Source organism: Scyliorhinus canicula, chromosome 8, assembly GCF_902713615.1.
Source record: "Scyliorhinus canicula chromosome 8, sScyCan1.1, whole genome shotgun sequence".
NCBI lineage: Eukaryota > Metazoa > Chordata > Chondrichthyes > Carcharhiniformes > Scyliorhinidae > Scyliorhinus > Scyliorhinus canicula.
In genome coordinates, this window is record NC_052153.1 from 196,751,713 (window position 1) to 196,771,930 (window position 20,218).

At 51.1% G+C, this 20,218-nt stretch overlaps 1 protein-coding gene across 1 annotated transcript in view; it reads left to right on the forward strand.

Moving 5' to 3' along the window:
* The window catches only part of LOC119969956 (von Willebrand factor-like), a 117,207-nt gene that overhangs the window by 15,850 nt on the left and 81,139 nt on the right, over positions 1 to 20,218 (forward strand). The window contains exon 3 of the mRNA XM_038803922.1: positions 14,234 to 14,345. Within this exon, the coding sequence (XP_038659850.1) occupies positions 14,234 to 14,345 (112 nt within the window). The remainder of the gene's footprint in view (positions 1 to 14,233; positions 14,346 to 20,218) is intronic.

The window sequence follows — 20,218 nt, forward strand, 5'->3', positions numbered from 1 at the left end:
CAATCTCGAAGTGAACTTGAGTAACCCCCACGCCCCACAGACAAGGACAATGTCACACCTGCACTCCCTCCCAGTGAGGGCACTCCCTATGTGGGCGCTGAGGGCCCCCCTTTTCAGGCCTTCCCACCCCCCCTTTAGGACCCCTCCTTTTCAAGACCCCAACCTTTGTGAGGCACCTTCACCCCCCCTTCATCCCCCCACCTTTATTCCCCCTCTCATCTCCCCTTTCATGGACATGGCCCCTCAGGCCCCATCCCTTAGCAATTACCTTCATTACCACCCTGGCATGCTGACCATGTCAGTTGAATCTCGTGAGACGTTTCAAGAATCGCAAATCTCGTGAGAGGCCTCCCGTGAGATTTACCGGCCTGACCACGATACCAAACCAGACGCAACGATGCCAGTAAATCTCATCCCTGACATTATTAACCATGGCCGTGATTTAACGGCTCCGTGGTGCCATACCTGGAGTTGAGACGAGGGTGTTGAATGTCACGAGAGGCCTATCACGAGATTCGCGAAGCTCAAAGTGTCTCGCGAAGTTCAACCAAATCTTGCCAGGCATCACAATCTGAATCACGCCCTTCCTGGGAAAGATCCAGAAATGCACATTTAAATGAGCCATTGGGCTCTGTTACAATACCCTAGGTTAGCGGTCAATTCCAGCCCCACTGTACCCTGGGTCGCAACACAATTGAATTAACAATAGTTCTTATAAAATACTCAAAGTCTTTGGCCCTTGGCTGCCCAATAATTTCAGCCACGGGATTTCCCGTTGCGGCTATGCGGAGCTAAGCTGCAAGTTCGGCAGCTCCCGCCAGGAACGGACCTTTGGGCTCTTTTTAGGGCACCCAGCGGTACTTATTCGACAATTCCCAATGTGGGAAGGAGTCAGCAGCAGTTCCTCATCAGTGTATGGCCTGGACCAGGAGTGGGGCAAGCAAGAGAGCGGTAGCAGCGCCTAAGAAAAAGCGAGGGAAGAAGCACAAGATGGCGGCCGGCGGAGGCCTAGAGGAATGGAGGCAGTGGGCGCAGGAGCAGCAGGCGACTCCCTCGCGGTGCTTTCGGGAGCTCAAAGTGGAGCTGCTAGAGCCGTTGAAGGCTTCCATTGACAAGCTGCTGGAGACTCAGACAGCCCAGTGGGTGGCAATCCGGGAGATCCGACAGCAGGCCTCTGAAAGAGAGGATGAGGCCTCAGCCCTTGCGGTAAAGGTGGAGATGCATGAGGCGCTCCACAAAAAGTGGCAGGAGCGGTTTGAGGAGATGGAGAACCGGTCGAGGCGGAAAAATTTGCGGATCCTGGGCCTCCCGGAGGGGCTGGAGGGGTCGGACTTGGGAGCCTACGTCGTCGTCCTGCTGAATTCGCTGATGGGAGCTGGGTCCTTCCAGGGGCCCCTGGAGCTGGAGGGGGCCCACAGAATACTGGCGAGGAGGCCCAAGCCGAATGAGCCACCACGGGCGGTGCTGGTGCGGTTCCACCGGTTCACTGACTGGGAGTGTGCGCCCAGGTGGGCCAAGAAGGAACGGAGCAGCAAGTGGGAGAACGCGGTGGTGCGGATCTACCAGGACTGGAGTGCGGAGGTGGCTAAGCGGAGGGCCGGGTACAACCGGACGAAGGCGGGGCTACACAGCAAAGGAGGCCCAAGTTTGGCATGTTGCAGCCGGCGCGTTTGTGGGTCACCTACAAGGACCGACACTTTTACTTTGAGTCCCCGGAGGAGGCGTGGGCCTTTGTGCAGGCCGAGAAGTTGAGGGTTGGGTGCGGGGGTCTGTATGTAACTGTGTTATTTTCTGAGGGGGGGCTTTCTGTTTAATGCTGGTTCTGTGTGGTTTTCAGGGCGGGTGGGGCATTGTCTGGGTTCGGTGGATGGGCTCGAGGTGGGGGGTAGATTGTAGTGTGGGGAGCTGATGGTGGGAAGGGGGCTGGGGCCCCGCGAAGGGCTTGGGCCGACAATGGGAGCTGCCTTAGAGGAGGCGGGGTCGGGCAGGTGGAAAGCGCGGGCTTTTTCCCGCGCTGAGGGTGGATGGGGGCGGGGTTGGAGCTGAGAAGCACGGGCTTTTTTTCCTTTTTTTCCCGCGTGAGAGCGGTGGGGGGAGGAGGAGAGCCTGCTGGTGGGCACTGGGAGGAGGGGTAGCCCCATGCAGGGAGGGGTCGGAGGAGTGGCGGGAGTTGCCGGGGTCAACAGGAGTCAGCTGACTTACAGGAGTATATGGAGGGAGTAACGTGGCTAGGAGGGGTCCTAGCTTGGGGTGGGGGGGGGGGGTGTGGGTTTGGGGGGGGGGGGTTGGGGGGGGGGGGGGGGTACTGGGTTGCTGCTGGAATGGCCAGGAAGGAGCTGGAGTATGCAGAGGGGGTCGAGATGGGGGTTTGCCGCCGTGGGGAACGGGCCGAGCGGGGGCTGCTGGCCAGTGGCAGGCAGGGGAAGGTTTATGGCTAGTCGGTGGGGGAGGGGAGCAGGGAGCCCCCTGATAACTTGGAATGTGAGGGGACTGAATGGGCCGGTCAAACGGGCCCATGTGTTTACGCACCTGAAGGGGCTGAAGGCGGACGTGGCCATGCTTCAGGAGTCGCACCTGAAGGGGCTGAAGGCGGACATGGCCATGCTTCAGGAGTCGCACCTGAAGGGGCTGAAGGCGGACGTGGCCATGCTTCAGGAGTCGCACCTGAAGGGGCTGAAGGCGGACGTGGCCATGCTCCAGGAGACGCACCTGAAGGTGGCGGACCAGGTTAGACTGAAGAAGGGATGGGTGGGCCAAGTGTTTCATTCGGGGCTGGATGCAAAATATCGGGGGGTGGCGATCCTGGTGGGAAAGAGGGTGCCGTTTGAGGCATCAAATGTGGTAGTGGACAGCAGCGGGAGGTATGTGATGGTGAGCAGCAAGCTGCAGGGGGAGCGGGTGGTGCTGGTGAACGTATACGCCCCGAACTAGGACGATGCGGGTTTTATGCGGCGCATGTTGGGCCGCATTCCAGATCTGGAGATGGGGGGCCTGATAATGGGGGGGGGGGGACTTCAATACAGTGCTGGATCCCCCATTGGATCGATCCATGTCCAGGACGGGTAGGAGGCCGGCGACGGCTAAGGTGTTGAGGGGGGTATGGACCAGATGGGACAGGTGGACCCATGGAGGTTTGCGAGGCCGAGGGCCAGGGAATTGTCATTCTTCTCCCATGTGCATAAGGCCTATTCCCGGATTGATTTTTAAATTATGAGTAGGGGGCTGGTTTCGAGGGTGGAGGATGCTGAATATTCGGCGATAGTCATTTCGGATCATGCCCCGCACTGGGTGGACCTCGAGCTGGGGGAGAAGAGGGACCAGCGTCCACTCTGGCGCCTGGAGGTGGGGCTGCTGGCAGATGAGGAGGTGGACGGGCGGGTTCGAGGATGTATCAAGAGGTACCTGGAGGCCAATGATAATGGGGAGGTTCAAGTGGGGACGGTCTGGGAGGCATTGAAGGCGGTCATTTGAGGGGAGTTGATCTTCATCCGAGCCCATAGGGAGAGGCGGGAGCAGAGAGAGAGGGAAAGGCTGGTGGGAGTGTTGGTGAGGGTGGATAGGAGATACGCGGAGGCTCCAGAAGAGGGATTGCTGGGGGAGCGGCGCAGTCTTCAGGCCAAGTTCGACTTACTGACCACCAGAAAGGCGGAAGCTCAGTGGAGGAAGGCACAGGGAGCGGTTTATGAACATGGGGAGAAGGCGAGTAGGATGCTGGCGCATCAGCTCCGTAAGCGGGATGCAGCCAGGGAGATTGGTGGAGTTAAGGATAGGGGAGGGAATGTGGTGCGAAGGGGGGCAGACATCAATGGGGTCTTCAGGGACTTTTACGGGGAATTGTATCAGTCTGAACCCCCAGCGGAGGGGGGGGGGGGGAATGGGGCGCTTCTTGGACCGGCTGAGATTCCCGAAGGTGGAGGAGGGGCAGGAGGAGGGGCTGGGGGCGCCGATTGAGCTGGAGCAGCTGGTCAAAGGGATAGGGAGCATGCAGTCGGGGAAGGAGCTGGGGCCGAATGGGTTCCCGGTCGAATTCTATAAAATGTATGCAGACCTGCCTTGTCCCCTGTTGGTTAGGACCTATAACGAGGCAAGGGAGGGGGGGGGGGGGGGGGGGGGGGTTTGCCCCCCGACTATGTCCCGGGCGCTAATTTCCTTGATCCTTAAGCGGGACAAGGACCCCCTGCAGTGTGGATCATACAGGCCGATCTCGCTGTTAAATGTAGACGCCAAGTTGTTGGCGAAGATCTTGGCCACAAGGATAGAGGACTGTGTGCCGTGGGTCATCCACGAGGACCAGACGGGTTCGTGAAGGGAAGGCAGCTGAACACCAACATACGGAGGCTCTTGAATGTCATTATGATGCCGGCGGTAGCGGGGGAAGCGGAGATAGTGGTGGCGCTAGACGCGGAGAAGGCCTTTGATAGGGTTGAGTGGGGGTACTTGTGGGAGGTGCTGGAAAAGTTTGGGTTTGGGGAGGGGTTTATCAGATGGGTGAGGTTGTTATATGAGGCCCCGATGGCGAGCGTGGCCACGAATAGGAGGAGATCGGAGTACTTTCGGTTATACCGAGGGACGAGACAGGGGTGTCCCTTGTCCTCCTTGCTCTTTGCGTTGGTGATTGAACCCCTGGCCATGGCGTTGAGGGAGTCGAGGAACTGGAGGGGACTGGTGCGGGGTGGGGAGGAGCACCGAGTGTTGCTTTATGCGGATGACTTATTGCTATATGTGGCGGACCCAGTGGGGGGAATGCCGAAGGTGATGAAGATTCTCAGGGACTTTGAGGATTTCTCAGGGTATAAGCTCAACCTGGGTAAGAGCGAGCTGTTCGTCGTGCACCCGGGGGACCAGGAGGAGGGGATTGGTAGGCTCCCACTAAAAAGGGCGGAGATGAGCTTTAGGTACCTGGGAGTCCAGGTGGCCAGGAACTGGGGGCCCTACACAAGCTTAACCTCACTAGGCTGGTGGAGCAAAACGGAGGAGGAGTTTAAAAGATGAGACATGCTGCCGCTGTCGCTGGCGGGCAGGATGCAGTCAGTCAAGATGACGGTGCTCCCGAGGTTTTTGTTCCTGTTCCAGTGCCTCCCCATCCTTATCCCGAAGGCCTTTTTTAGGAGGGTCAACAGGAGTATTACGGGATTTGTGTGGGTGCACGGGGCCCCGAGGGTGAGAAGAGTGTTCCTGGAACGGGGCAGGGATAGGGGGGGGGGCTGGCGCTGCCCAAACTCTGTGGGTACTATTGGGCTGCCAACGCAGCGATGGTGCGTAAGTGGGTAATGGACGGGGAAGGGGCAGCATGGAAGAGGATGGAGATGGCGTCCTGTGTGGACACGAGCTTGGAGGCGCTTGTAACGGCGCCGTTGCCGCTCCCTCCAACGAGGTATACTACGAGCCTGGTGGTGGCGGCTACCCTCAAAATTTGGGGAAATGGAGATGGCACAGGGGGGAGGTGGGGGTCGCGATGGGGTCCCCGATACGGGTGAACCACCGGCTTGTTCCAGGGAGAATCGATGGTGGGTTCCTGAGTTGGCACAGGGCAGGTGTTAGGAGGTTGAGGGACCTGTTTGTACATGGAAAGTTTGCGAGCTTAGGTGAGTTAGAGGAGAATTTTGGGCTCCCCCCGGGGAACATATTTAGGTACATGCAGGTAAGGGCGTTTGCCAGGCGGCAGGTGGTGGGGTTCCCTCTGTTGCCCCCACGTGGGGTCCAGGACAGGGTGCTTTCGGGGGTGTGGGTTGGAGGGGGGAGGATTTCGGACATATACCAAGTGATACAGGAGGTAGGCGAGGCCGCGGAGGAGCTGAAGGGTAAATGGGAAGAGGAGCTGGGTGAGGAGATTGAGGAGGGGACGTGGGCGGATGCTCTGGAGAGAGTGAATTCCTCCTCTTCACGTGTGAGGCATAGCCTCATACGGTTCAAGGTGCTACATAGGACTCATTGACCGGGACGAGGATGAGTAGGTTCTTTGGGGGCGAAGACAGGTGTACTAGGTGTTCGTGGAGCCCAGCGAACCACGCCCATATGTTTTGGGCATGCCCAGCGCTGGGGGAATTTTGGAAGGGGGCAGCAAGCACGATGTCGAGGGTGGTAGGATCCAGGGTCAAGCCAGGCTGGGGACTCGCAATATTTGGGGTTGCAGTGGAGCCGGGAGTGCAGGAGGCGAAAGAGGCCGGTGTTCTGCCATTTGCGTCCCTAGTAGCCCGGCGGAGGATTCTTCTTCAGTGGAAGGATGCGAGGCCCCCAAGCGTGGAGGCCTGGATCAACGATATGGCGGGGTTCATCAAATTGGAGAGGGTGAAATTTGCCCTGAGGGGATCAGTATAGGAGTTTTTCAGGCGGTGGCAGCCTTTCCTGGATTTCCTGGCGGAACGGTAGGGGAAAGAAAAAAAAAGGCCAGCAGCAGCCTGGCCTTTCGGTGGGTTGGGTTGGAGGGGCGTGTACATGTGTTCTTTGGTTATGACGGGTGTTAATCTCTTTCTTTTTTTATTTAACGGTGGGGGGGGGGGGGTTTGTTCTTTGTTGTTTTTCTTAATTGTTAATATTTTAGTTTTTTGTTAATATTTTCTGTTATTGATATTTTGTGAAAATCTGAATAAAAATTATTTTTAAAAAATAATAATTACAGTCACTGGGTTTGTGAGTTTAAACACAATTGCTGTTTATTTATTACAACTTTATTTATTGTAATGAAATATACAGCAAATACAGCTGGTCAACTATTACCGAGTTCCTAATCCACCATTTTGACTTTCCCCCATCCTCTATATACACACACACACACACACGCGCACACCCACACACACGCACACACACACACACACATACAAGCGCACACACACACACATGCACACACGCACTCACGGACACACACACTCACGCACACACACACTCACGCACACACACACACACACGCGCGCACACACACACACACACGCACACATGCACTCACGTACGCACACACACACACACGCGCACACACACACACGCACACACACACGCACACACGCATACACACACACACGCACACACGCATACACATGCACACACGCACTCACGCACACACACACACACTCATGCACACACACTCACGCACACACACACACACACGCGCGCACACACACACACACACGCACACATGCACTCACGTACGCACACACACACGCGCACACACACACACGCACACACACACGCACACACGCATACACACACACACGCACACATGCACACACATGCACACACGCACTCACGCACACACACACACACTCATGCACACACGCACACACTCACGCACACACACACGCGCACACACACACACGCACACACGCATACACACGCACACGCACACACGCACACACACGCACACACGCACTCACGTACCCACACACACACACGCACACACACACGCACACACAAGACATACAAACACAGAGAAGTGAGCAGCGTAAAAACATAAGTAAAAGGAAAAAGAGTCTTTGTTTCAGATGGTTGTCTTTCTGTCAACCTTCCTTCAAAGTAAGCTTTCAGATCCAGGTCGCAACAAAAACAGGAAATACTGGACCATCTCAGCAGGTCTGGCAGTATCTGTGGAGAGAGAAGGGAGCTAACGTTTCCAGTCTGGATGACTCTTTGTCAAAGCTCCAGAACCGGAAATGGGGTCAGATTGTGGTGGGGGGTGTGGGGTAGTGGGCTGGAGAAAGGGACAGTGATTGGTAGACATTGACAAAGATATTGTGGAGAGAAATACAAAAGGAATGTGACTGGGAGTGATTAAGGCTAAGAAAGGAGCTGATAGTGGCACAGAAAGAAGTTAGAATGTGTGAATGGCAGAACAAAGGTGAGCAGAGTGTCAAAGGGTAACTAGGAAGAGCTGACCCGAGTGGAGTGGGGGGTTATTTCCCCTTTCTTTACTTTTTGCCGTTATTACACGTGGACTAGATGTAATGGCACCTACATAGAACATAGAACATAGAACGATACAGCGCAGTACAGGCCCTTCGGCCCTCGATGTTGCACCGGCATGGAAAAAAAAACTAAAGGCCATCTAACCTACACTATGCCCTTATCATCCATATGCTTATCCAATAAATTTTTAAATGCCCTCAATGTTGGCGAGTTCACTACTGTTGCAGGTAGGGCATTCCACGGCCTCACCACTCTTTGCGTAAAAAACCCACCTCTGACCTCTGTCCTATATCTATTACCCCTCAATTTAAGGCTATGTCCCCTCGTGCTAGCCACCTCCATCCGCGGGAGAAGGCTCTCGCTGTCCACCCTATCTAACCCTCTGATCATTTTGTATGCCTCTATTAAGTCACCTCTTAACCTTCTTCTCTCTAACGAAAACAACCTCAAGTCCATCAGCCTTTCCTCATAAGATTTTCCCTCCATACCAGGCAACATCCTGGTAAATCTCCTCTGCACCCGTTCCAAAGCTTCCACGTCCTTCCTATAATGAGGCGACCAGAACTGTACGCAATACTCCAAATGCGGCCGTACCAGAGTTTGGTACAGCTGCATCATGACCTCATGGCTCCGGAACTCAATCCCTCTACCAATAAAGGCCAACACACCATAGGCCTTCTTCACAACCCTATCAACCTGGGTGGCAACTTTCAGGGATCTATGTACATGGACACCGAGATCCCTCTGCTCATCCACACTACCAAGAATTTTACCATTAGCCAAATATTCCGCATTCCTGTTATTCTTTCCAAAGTGAATCACCTCACACTTCTCCACATTAAACTCCATTTGCCACCTCTCAGCCCAGCTCTGCAGCTTATCTATGTCCCTCTGTAACCTGCAACATCCTTCCGCACTGTCTACAACTCCACCGACTTTAGTGTCGTCTGCAAATTTACTCACCCATCCTTCTGCGCCCTCCTCTAGGTCATTTATAAAAATGACAAACAGCAACGGCCTCAGAACAGATCCTTGTGGTACGCCACTCGTAACTGAACTCCATTCTGAACATTTCCCATCAACTACCACTCTCTGTCTTCTTTCAACTAGCCAATTTCTGATCCACATCTCTAAATCACCCTCAATCCCCAGCCTCCGTATTTTCTGCAATAGCCGACCGTGGGGAACCTTATCAAACGCTTTACTGAAATCCATATACACCACATCAACTGCTCTACCCTCGTCTACCTGTTCAGTCACCTTCTCAAAGAACTCGATAAGGTTTGTGAGGCATGACCTACCCTTCACAAAACCATGCTGACTATCCCTAATCATATTATTCCTATCTAGATGATTATAAATCGTATCTTTTATAATCCTCTCCAAGACTTTACCCACCACAGACGTTAGGCTCACCGGCCTATAGTTACCTGGGTTATCTCTACTCCCCTTCTTGAACAAAGGGACCACATTTGCTATCCTCCAGTCCTCTGGCACTATTCCTGTAGCCAATGATGACCTAAAAATCAAAGCCAAAGGCTCAGCAATCTCTTCCCTGGCTTCCCAGAGAATCCTAGGATAAATCCCATCTGGCCCCGGGGACTTATCTATTTTCACCTTGTCCAGAATTGCCAACACTTCTTCCCTACGCACCTCAATGCCATCTATTCTAATAGCCTGGGTCTCAGCATTCTCCTCCACAATATTATCTTTTTCTTGAGTGAATACTGACGAAAAGTATTCATTTAGTATCTCGCTTATCTCCTCAGCCTCCACACACAACTTCCCACCACTGTCCTTGACTGGCCCTACTCTTACCCTAGTCATTCTTTTATTCCTGACATACCTATAGAAAGCTTTTGGGTTTTCCTTGATCCTACCTGCCAAAGACTTCTCATGTCCCCTCCTTGCTCGTCTCAGCTCTCTCTTTAGATCCTTCCTCGCTTCCTTGTAACTATCAAGCGCCCCAACTGAAACTTCACGCCTCATCTTCACATAGGCCTCCTTCTTCCTCTTAACAAGAGATTCCACTTCTTTGGTAAACCACGGTTCCCTCGCTCGACCCCTTCCTCCCTGCCTGACTGGTACGTACTTATCAAGAACATGCAATAGCTGTTCCTTGAACAAGCTCCACATATCCAGTGTGCCCAACCCTTGCAGCCTACTTCTCCAACCAACACATCCTAAGTCATGTCTAATGGCATCATAATTGCCCTTCCCCCAGCTATAACTCTTGCTCTGCGGGGTATACTTATCCCTTTCCATCACTAACGTAAAGGTCACCGAATTGTGGTCACTGTCTCCAAAGTGTTCACCTACCTCCAGATCTAACACCTGGCCTGGTTCATTACCCAAAACCAAATCCAAAGTGGCCTCACCTCTTGTTGGCCTGTCAACATATTGTGTCAGAAAACCCTCCTGCACACATTGTACAAAGAACGACCCATCCAATGTACTCGAACTATATCTTTTCCAGTCAATATTAGGAAAGTTAAAGTCTCCCATAACAACTACCCTGTTACTTTCGCTCTTTTCCAGAATCATCTTCGCCATCCTTTCCTCTACATCTCTAGAACTATTAGGTGGCCTATAGAAAACTCCCAACAGGGTGACCTCTCCTTTCCTGTTTCTAACCTCAGCCCATACTACCTCGGAAGAACAGTCCCCATCTTGCATCCTTTCTACCACCGTAATACTGTCCTTGACTAGCAGCGCCACACCTCCCCCTCTTTTGCCCCCTTCTCTGACCTTACTAAAGCACCTAAACCCCGGAACCTGCAACAACCATTCCTGTCCCTGCTCTATCCATGTCTCTGAAATGGCCACAACATCGAAGTCCCAGGTACCAACCCATGCTGCCAGTTCCCCTACCTTATTTCGTATACTCCTGGCATTGAAATAGACACACTTCAAACCACAGACCTGAACACTGCCGCCCTCCTGCGAAGTCAAAACTGTGCTCCTGACCTCTCTACTCTCAATCTCTCGCACCCCAAAACTACAATCCAGGTTCCCATGCCCCTGCTGAATTAGTTTAAACCCCCCCAAAGAGTACTAACAAATCTCCCCCCCAGGATATTGGTGCCCCTCAGGTTCAGATGTAGACCATCCTGTCTATAGAGGTCCCACCTTCCCCAGAAAGAGCCCCAGTTATCCAGAAATCTGAATCCCTCCCGCCTGCACCATCCCTGTAGCCACGTGTTTAATTGCTCTCTCTCCCTATTCCTCATCTCACTATCACGTGGCACGGGCAACAACCCAGAGATAACAACTCTGTTTGTTCTCACTCTGAGCTTCCATCCTAGCTCCCTAAAGGCCTGCCTGACATCCTTGTCCCCTTTCCTACCTATGTCGTTAGTGCCAATGTGGACTACGACTTGGGGCTGCTCCCCCTCCCCCTTAAGGACCCGGAAAACACGATCCGAGACATCACGTACCCTTGCACCTGGGAGGCAACATACCAAACGTGAGTCTCTCTCGCTCCCACAAAATCTCCTATCTGTGCCCCTGACTATTGAGTCCCCAATTACTAATGTTCTACTCCTTTCCCCCCTTCCCTTCTGAGCAACAGGGACAGACTCCGTGCCAGAGGCCCGTACCCCATGGCTTACCCCTGGTAAGTCGTCCCCCCCACAAGTATCCAAACGGTATACTTGTTACTCAGGGGAACGACCGCAGGGGGTCCCTGCACTGACTGCTTCTTCCCAGTCCCTCTTACAGTTACCCATCTATCTCCAGTCTTTGGTGTAACTACTTCCCTGAAGCTCCTATCTATGACCCCCTCTGCCTCCCGAATGATCCGAAGTTCATCCAGCTCAAGCTCCAGGTCCCTAACACGGTTTTTGAGGAGCTGGAGTTGGGTGCACTTCCCACAGATGAAATCAGCAGGGACACTGACGGCGTCCCTCACCTCAAACATTCTGCAGGAGGAGCATTGTACTGCCTTCCCTGACATCCCCTCTAGATTAAAAAAAACAAGAAAAAGAAAAAGAAAGGAAGAGCTTACCTGATATTACCTCAAACCCTGATCCCGCTGAAAGGTAAGCAAATTTAAAGGCACTCACTCACCTTCACGACAGGCCCCTGCTCCCGCTTCCCAACCACCGTGGGGTGGGGGGGTTGGTTAGAGGAGGAGGTAGGGTGGGAAACACTCACAAAGTGTTTCGGGTTTAACTGTCAGTTGCCAACAGCCCCTCCACAAACCACCTTCAACTTAGGCTGACCGCACTGCACGTATGCAAATTTCCCCAGAACAGCTCATCAGTAGCTCTGCTCTGCTGCCCTCTGCTGGTTGCTTGCCTTTACTCAAACTCCTTGGGTCTTCTTCGCAGGTTCACCAAGGCTCCCAGGCTATTGGAGACCACTGGGTGGTGGGGGACAGGGCAGGGATGCACCCTGGCACTCCCCATGCCTTGGTACCTTGGCACTGCCATGCTGGCAGGATGGTAGTAATAAGGAGCCTGTGTGTCACTGGGTGACACTGCCAAGGGACACGCCTGAGGGGGGCCATGCTCATAAAAGGGGAGATCAGCGGGGTGGGGGGGGGGGGGTTGAGGTGTGGGTATGATAGGGGCTTATTCAGGTAGGAGGGCTGATGGGTGGGGGTCCTGAGAGGAGGGACCCAAAGGGAAGGGTGGGGAGGCCTGAAAAGAGGGCCCCTGGGCGACCACATAGCGGGGTGGGGTAATGCCCATGTGTGAAGGCAGGGTCATTATCTGTGGGTGGAGAGTGTGGGGGTCCCTCAGACTCATTTAGGGATCAGGTCGCCCTTCCAAAATGACGGCCCAATCTCTGAGGAGCCAGTCTTGCCGGCGCATTCATCTCCCCACTGCTGAAACATTTCTAAGTTTGGGCTGGACCAGGGAGAAACTCCACAAGGCCCAAACAAATAAGACCATAAGACCATAAGACATAGGAGTGGAAGTAAGGCCATTCGGCCCATCGAGTCCACTCCGCCATTCAATCATGGCTGATGGGCATTTCAACTCCACCTCCCAGCATTCTCCCCATAGCCCTTAATTCCTCGCGACATCAAGAATTTATCTATCTCTGCCTTGAAGCCATTTAGCGTCCCGGCCTCCACTGCACTCTGCGGCAATGAATTCCACAGGCCCACCACTCTCTGGCTGAAGAAATGTCTCCGCATTTCTGTTTTGAATTTACCCCCTCTAATTCTAAGGCTGTGCCCACGGGTCCTCGACTCCTCGCCTAACGGAAACAGTTTCTTTGCGTCCATCCTTTCTAAGCCATGTATAATCTTGTAAGTTTCTATTAGATCTCCCCTTAACCTTCTGAACTCCAATGAATACAATCCCAGGAACGCCAGCCGTTCCTCATATGCTAGACCCGCCATTCCAGGGATCATCCGTGTGAATCTCCGCTGGACACGCTCCAGTGCCAGTATGTCCTTCCTGAGATGTGGGGCCCAAAACTGGACACAGTACTCCAAATGGGGCCTAACCAGAGCCTTATAAAGGCTCAGTAGCACATCGCTGCTTTTATATTCCAACCCTCTTGAGATAAATGACAACATAGCATTCGCTTTCTTAATCACGGATTCAACCTGCATGTTTACCTTTAGGGAATCCTCGACTAGCACTCCCAGATCCCTTTGTACTTTGGCATTATGAATTTTCTCACCGTTTAGAAAGTAGTCTATGCTTGGATTCTTTTTTCCAAAGTGCAAGACCTCACATTTTCTCAAGTTGAAATGCATCAGCCATTTCCTGCACCACTCTCCCAAACTGTCTAGATCCTTCTGCAGCCTCCCCACTTCCTCAGCACTACCTGCCTGACCACCTAACTTCGTATCATCAGCAAACTTCGCTAGAATGCCCCCAGTCCCTTCATCCAGATCATTAATATATATGGTGAACAGCTGCGGCCCCAACACTGAACCCTGTGGGACACCGCTGGTCACCGGCTGCCATTCCGAAAAAGAACCTTTTATCCCAACTCTCTGCCTTCTGTCAGACAGCCAATCCTCAACCCATGCCAGTAGCTCACCTCGAACACCATGGGCCCTCACCTTACTCAGCAGCCTCCTGTGTGGCACCTTATCAAAGGCCTTTTGGAAATCCAGATAGACCACATCCACTGGGTTTCCCTGGTCTAACCTACTTGTTCCAAATGACCAAATGTGGGTGAATACCAGTGTGGATCTCATCCAAAACACCGATTTATAACACCCTGCCAAACTCACTTTGATTTGGTTGAATATTGCCCGATATTAACTGTGAACAAGGTCTTACAATACCATCATTCAATTCTGATGCTCATTGACATAGAACGCATAGTGTTGGCTTAAATATTCTCAATTTTCTTTTCCTCTCATCAGTTTTCCTGTGATAAATCGAAATGCCCCGCTCCTCCAAAATGTAATAAACATGGTGAAGTCCCCATTCACTTTGCAAACTCTGATCATTCCTGTTGCACTATCACAACCTGTGGTAAGTATGAAACTCTTCTTTCATATAAATGAAATGCGTTGTTCATCAAAAAGTTAGCTGAATGTATAGATCCAACATTGGGATCAACGAGTCAGGGAAATGGTCTTTTTTTCTGAATCATTACTCATGGTGGCTCAATGGACTGTAAAACAGGTGGGCTCCTAAATTATGTTACATAAAAGAAAATAGTGTGAATGCTGGAAATCGGAAATAAAAGCAGAAAATGCTGGGAAATCTCGGCAGGTCTGGCAGCATCTGTGGTAAAGGATTATTGAGTTAACGTTTCGAGTCCATATGGCTCTTCTTCACATCCCCTCATCGCTCAAGGCTCCAGGTGAAGCAACATTCCACCTGCACCTCCATCAATTTGGTCTGCTCCATTCGCTGTTCCCAATGCAGTTTCCTCGACACTGGGGAGACTAAACACAGACTGGGTTCACTGAGCCCGCAGGCATGACCCCCAACCTTCCTGCTGCTTTCCATTTTAACTCAGAATCTTGCTCTTGTGCCCAAATGTCCACCCTTGGCCTGCTCCAATGCTCCAGTGAAGCCCAGCGCAAGCTGCAGGAGCAGAATCACATCTTCCAATTAGGCACGTTACGTCGAGGAACATTCAGCATTGAGTTCAACAACTTTAGACTGGGACCTTTCCCTCCACCTTCAACCCTTTTTATAGCCAAACATTTCTTGTCCCGATGCAAATACCTCCTCCCCCACCTCACTGGGTCATCTCTCACATGTTCTTTAGTTTTGTTTTCACTGAGCACTGACTGTGATTCTCCCATTAACACATTCTGATATCTGTACCAGTACTAACACATTCTATAACCCTTCACACTGGCAGTAATACTTCCTCGGTCACAAGACCTACACATTTGTAATAAGAACAAAGAACAAAGAAAATTACAGCACAGGAACAGGCCCTCCGGCCCTCCCAGCCTGCGCCGGTCCAGATCCTTTATCTAAACCTGTCCCCTATTTTTCAAGGTCTACTTCCCTCTGTTCCCCATCCGTTCATATATCTGTCCAGATGCATCTTAAATGACGCTATCGTGCCCGCCTCTACCACCTCCGCTAGTAAAGCGTTCCAGGCACCCACCACCCTCTGCGTAAAATACTTTCCACGCACATTTCCCTTAAACTTTCCCCCTCTCACCTTGAAATCGTGACCTCTTGTAATTCACACCCCCACTCTTGGAAAAAGCTTGTTGCTATCCACCCTGTCCATACCTCTCATAATTTGGTAGGCCTCAATCAGGTCCCCCCTCAACGTCCATCTTTCCAACGAAAACAATCCTAATCTACTCAACCTTTCTTCATAGCTAGCACCCTCCATACCAGGCAACATCCTGGTGAACCTCCTCTGCACCCTCTCTAAAGCATCCACATCCTTCTGGTAATGTGGCGACCAGAACTGCACGCAGTATTCCAAATGTGGCCTAACTAAAGGCATATACAACTGTAACATGACCTGCCGACTCTTGTACTCAATACCCCGTCCGATGAAGGCAAGCATTCTGTATGTCTTCTTGACCACTCTATCAACCTGCATTGCCACCTTCAAGGTACAATGGACCTGAACTCCCTGATCTCTCTGTACATCAATTTTCCACAGGACTCTTCCATTGAACATATAGTCCGCTCTTGAATTCCAAAATGCATCACCTCGCATTTGCCTGGATTGAACTCCATATGCCATTTCTCTGCCCAAATCTCCAATCTATCTATATTTTGCTGTATTCTCTGACAGTCCTCCTCGCTATCTGCAACTCCACCAATCTTACTATCATCTGCAGACTTGCTCATCAGACCACCGATACCTTCGTCCAGATCATTTATGTGTATCACAAACAACAGTGGTCCGAGCACGGATCCCTGTGGAACACCACTAGTCACCTTTCTCCATTTTGAGACACTCCCTTCCACCAGTACTCTCTGTCTCCTGTTGCCTAGCCAGTTCTTTATCCATCTAGCTAATACACCCTGAACCCCATACGACTTCACTTTTTCCATTAACCCGCCATGGGAAACTTTATCAAAAGCCTTACTGAAGTCCATGTATATGACATCTACAGCCCTTCCCTCATCAATTAACTTTGTCACTTCCTCAAAGAATTCTATTAGGTTTGTAAGACATGACCTTCCCTGCACAAAACCATGCTGCCTATCACTGTTAAGTCTATTTTCTTCCAAATGTGAATACATCCTATCCCTCAGGATCTTCTCCAACAGTTTGCCTACCACTGACGTCAAGCTCACATGTCTATAATTCCCTGGATTATCCCTGCTACCCTTCTTACACAAAGGGACAACATTCGCAATTCTCCAGTCCTCTGGGACCTCACTCGTGCCCAAGGATGCTGCAAAGATATCTGTTAAGACCCCAGCTATTTCGTCCCTCGTTTCCCTCAGCAACCTGGGATAGATCCCACCCGGTCCTGGGGTCTTGTCCACCTTAATGCCTTTTAGAATACCCAAAATCTCCCCCTTCCTTTTGCCGCCATGATCTAGAGTATTTAAACATGCATCCCTAGCCTCAACATCCGTCATGTCCCTCTCCTTGGTGAATACCGATGCAAAGTACTCATTAAGATTCTCACTCATTTCCTCTGAATCCACGCATAAATTCCCGCTTTTGTCTTTGAGTGGGCCAATCATTTCTCTAGTTACCCTCTTGCTCCTTATATATGAATAAAAGGCTTTGGGATTTTCCTTAACCCTGTTAGCCAAAGATATTTCATGACCTCTTTTAGCCCTCTTTATTGCACGTTTGCGATTTGTCCTACTTTCCCGATATTCCTCCAAAGCTTCATCAGTTTTGAGTCCATCGATCTTACTTTTCTTTTTCATCTTAGCTGGTCTCACAATTTCACCCATCATCTATGATTCCCTAATCCTGCCATTTCAATCTCTCATTTTCATTTCTATCCTGCACTCTTTCCTTAAAAGATTCCCACATTTCAAATGTGGATTTATCCTTAAACAGCTGCTCCCAATCCACATTCCCTAGCTCCTGCCGAATTTTGTTATACTCTGCCTTTCCCCAATTTAGCACTCTTCCTTTCGGACCACTCTTGTCCTTGTCCATGAGTATTCTAAAACTTACGGAATTGTGATCGCTATTCCCAAAGTAATCACCGACTGAAACTTCAACCACCTGGCCGGTATCATTTCCCAATACCAGGTCCAGTATGGCCCCTTCCCGAGGTATTGTATTGCAGGTATTTGGGGCACTCAGGGTCAAAAGCCTGGATAGGGCAGCACGGTGGTACAGTGGTTAGCATTGCTGCCTACGGCGCTGAGAACCCGGGTTCAAATCCTGGCCCTGGGTCACTGTCCATGTGGAATTTTCACGTTCTCCCCCTGTCTGCGTGGGTTTCACCCCCACAACCCAAAGATGTGCAGGGTAGGTGGATTGGCCAAGCAAAATTGACCCTTAATTGGAAATAATAATTGATTACTCTAAATTTTAAAAAAAAGCCTGGATTAGTGTGCGTGTGACTGCTGCAGTCATGTTTTATCAGATTTGTCGGCTCCAACGCACCCCTCCCTGATGAGCTCAACACACTCTATGCCCGCTTTGAGCAAGAGGTCAGCAAGATCGAGCCCTCCACCCCAAAAGTCGCGGATGAACTTGTATCTGAGATCACCACTGCAAACATCAGAGTAGCCTTCTCGAAGGTCAACCCTCGGAAAGCCACTGGCCCAGATGGGGTAGCCGGACGAGCACTCAGGTGTTGCACGGATCAGCTGGCAGGGGTATTCACAGACATCTTCAACCTCTCTTTACAACAATCTGAGGTCCCTATCTGCTTCAAGAAGACGACCTTCACCCCTGTGCCAAGAAAAAGTCAAGCAGCGTGCCTTAATGACTATCGTCCAGTGACTCCGACATCCATCACCATGAAGTGCTTTGAAAGATTAGTCATGGCACGAATCAACTCCAGCCTCCCAGATTGCCTTGATCCATTACAGTCCGCCTACTGCTGCAACAAGTCCACAGCAGATGCCATTTCCATGGCCCTGCACTCTACCCTGGAACACCTAGATAACAAAGACACCTATATCAGACTCCTATTTATCGACTACAGCTCAGCCTTCAACACCATCATTCCTACAAAACTCATCTTCAAACTTAGTGGCCTTGGCCTCGGCTCCTCCCTCTGCGACTGGATCCTGAACCTTTTAACCCACAGGCCCCAATCAGTAAAGATAGGCAACAACACGGTAGCACAGTGGATAGCACAATCGCTTCACAGCTCCAGGGTCCCAGGTTCGATTCCGGCTTGGGTCACTGACTGTGCGGAGTCTGCAAATCCTCCCCGTGTGTGCGTGGGTTTCCTCCGGGTGCTTTGGTTTCCTCCCACAGTCCAAAGATGTGCAGGTTAGGTGGATTGTCCATGCTGAATTGCCCTTAATGTCCAAAATTTCCCTTAGTGTTGGGTGGGGTTGCTGGGTTATGGGGATAGGGTGGAGGTGTTGACCTTGGGTAGGGTGCTCTTTCCAAGAGCCGGTGGAGACTCGATGTGCCAAGTGGCCTCCTTCTGCACTGTCAATTCTATGATAACCTATGATAACACCTCCTCCACGATCATCCTCAACACCAGTGCCCCACAAGGCTGTGTCCTCAGCCCCCTACTATACTCCTTGTACACCTATTACTGTGTGGCCAAATTCCCCTCCAACTCGATTTTCAATTTTGCTGATGACACCACCGTAGTGGGTTAGATTTCAAACAATGATGAGACAGAGTATCGGAATGAGATAGAGAATCTGGTGAACTGGTTCGACAACAATAATCTCTCCCTCAATGTCAACAGAACAAAGGAGATTATCATCGACTTTAGGAAGCGTAGTGGAGAAAATGCCCCTGTCTACATCAATGGGAACGAAGTAGAAAGGGTCGAGAGCTTCAAGTTTTTAGGTGTACAGATCACCAACAGCCTGCCCTGGTCCCCCCACGCCGTCACTATAGTTAAGAAAGCCCACTAGCGACTCTACTTTCTCAGAAAACTAAGGAAATTTGGCATGTTACCTATGGCCCTCACCAACTTCTACAGATGCACCATAGAAAGCATTCTTTCTGGTTGTATCGCAGCTTGGCATGGAGCCTGCTCTGCCCAAGACCGTAGGGAACTACAAAAGGTCATGAATGTAGCCCAATCCATCACGCAAACCAGCCTCCCATCCATTGACTCTATCTATAATTCCCACTGCCTCAGAAAGACAGCCAGAATAATTAACGACCCCACGCACCCCGGACATATCCTCTTCCACCTTCTTCCATCAGGAAAAAGATACCAAAGTTTGAGGTCACGTACCAACTGACTCAAGAACAGCTTCTTCCCTACTGCCATCAGACTTTTGAATGGACCTACCTCGTATTAAGTTGATCTTTTCTCTACACCTTGCTATAACTGTGACATTATATTCTGCAGTCTCTCCTTCCTTCCCTATGTACGGTATGCATTGTTTGTACAGCATACAAGAAACAATACTTTTCACTGTATACTGATACATGTCACAATAATAAATCAAATCAAATCAAGAAATCTTAGTTTGAAAGTCAATGAAGCTTTTGGGAGTCACGGGATGCAATTACAGCATCCCGAAAAGCTTGGGCCAATGGAATGTTGTTTTGATTCTGGGGATTCCCTGTGGAGTTAATTAGATTTCAGCTTGGGGAGATTATGTCGTTACTGGGCGAAGCTAAGTTATCAGGCATTTTGCAGGGAAAGCGAGTCAGTGAGGTTCTCGCTGAAGCTGTGACCACAAGTCAAGCAGTTTTCTCTCTGCAGTTCAGTTAGAATATATGTCTGCAGACAGAAGGACAGTGTGATTGGAAAGGTGAATAAACCAGCTGAAACAGCTTT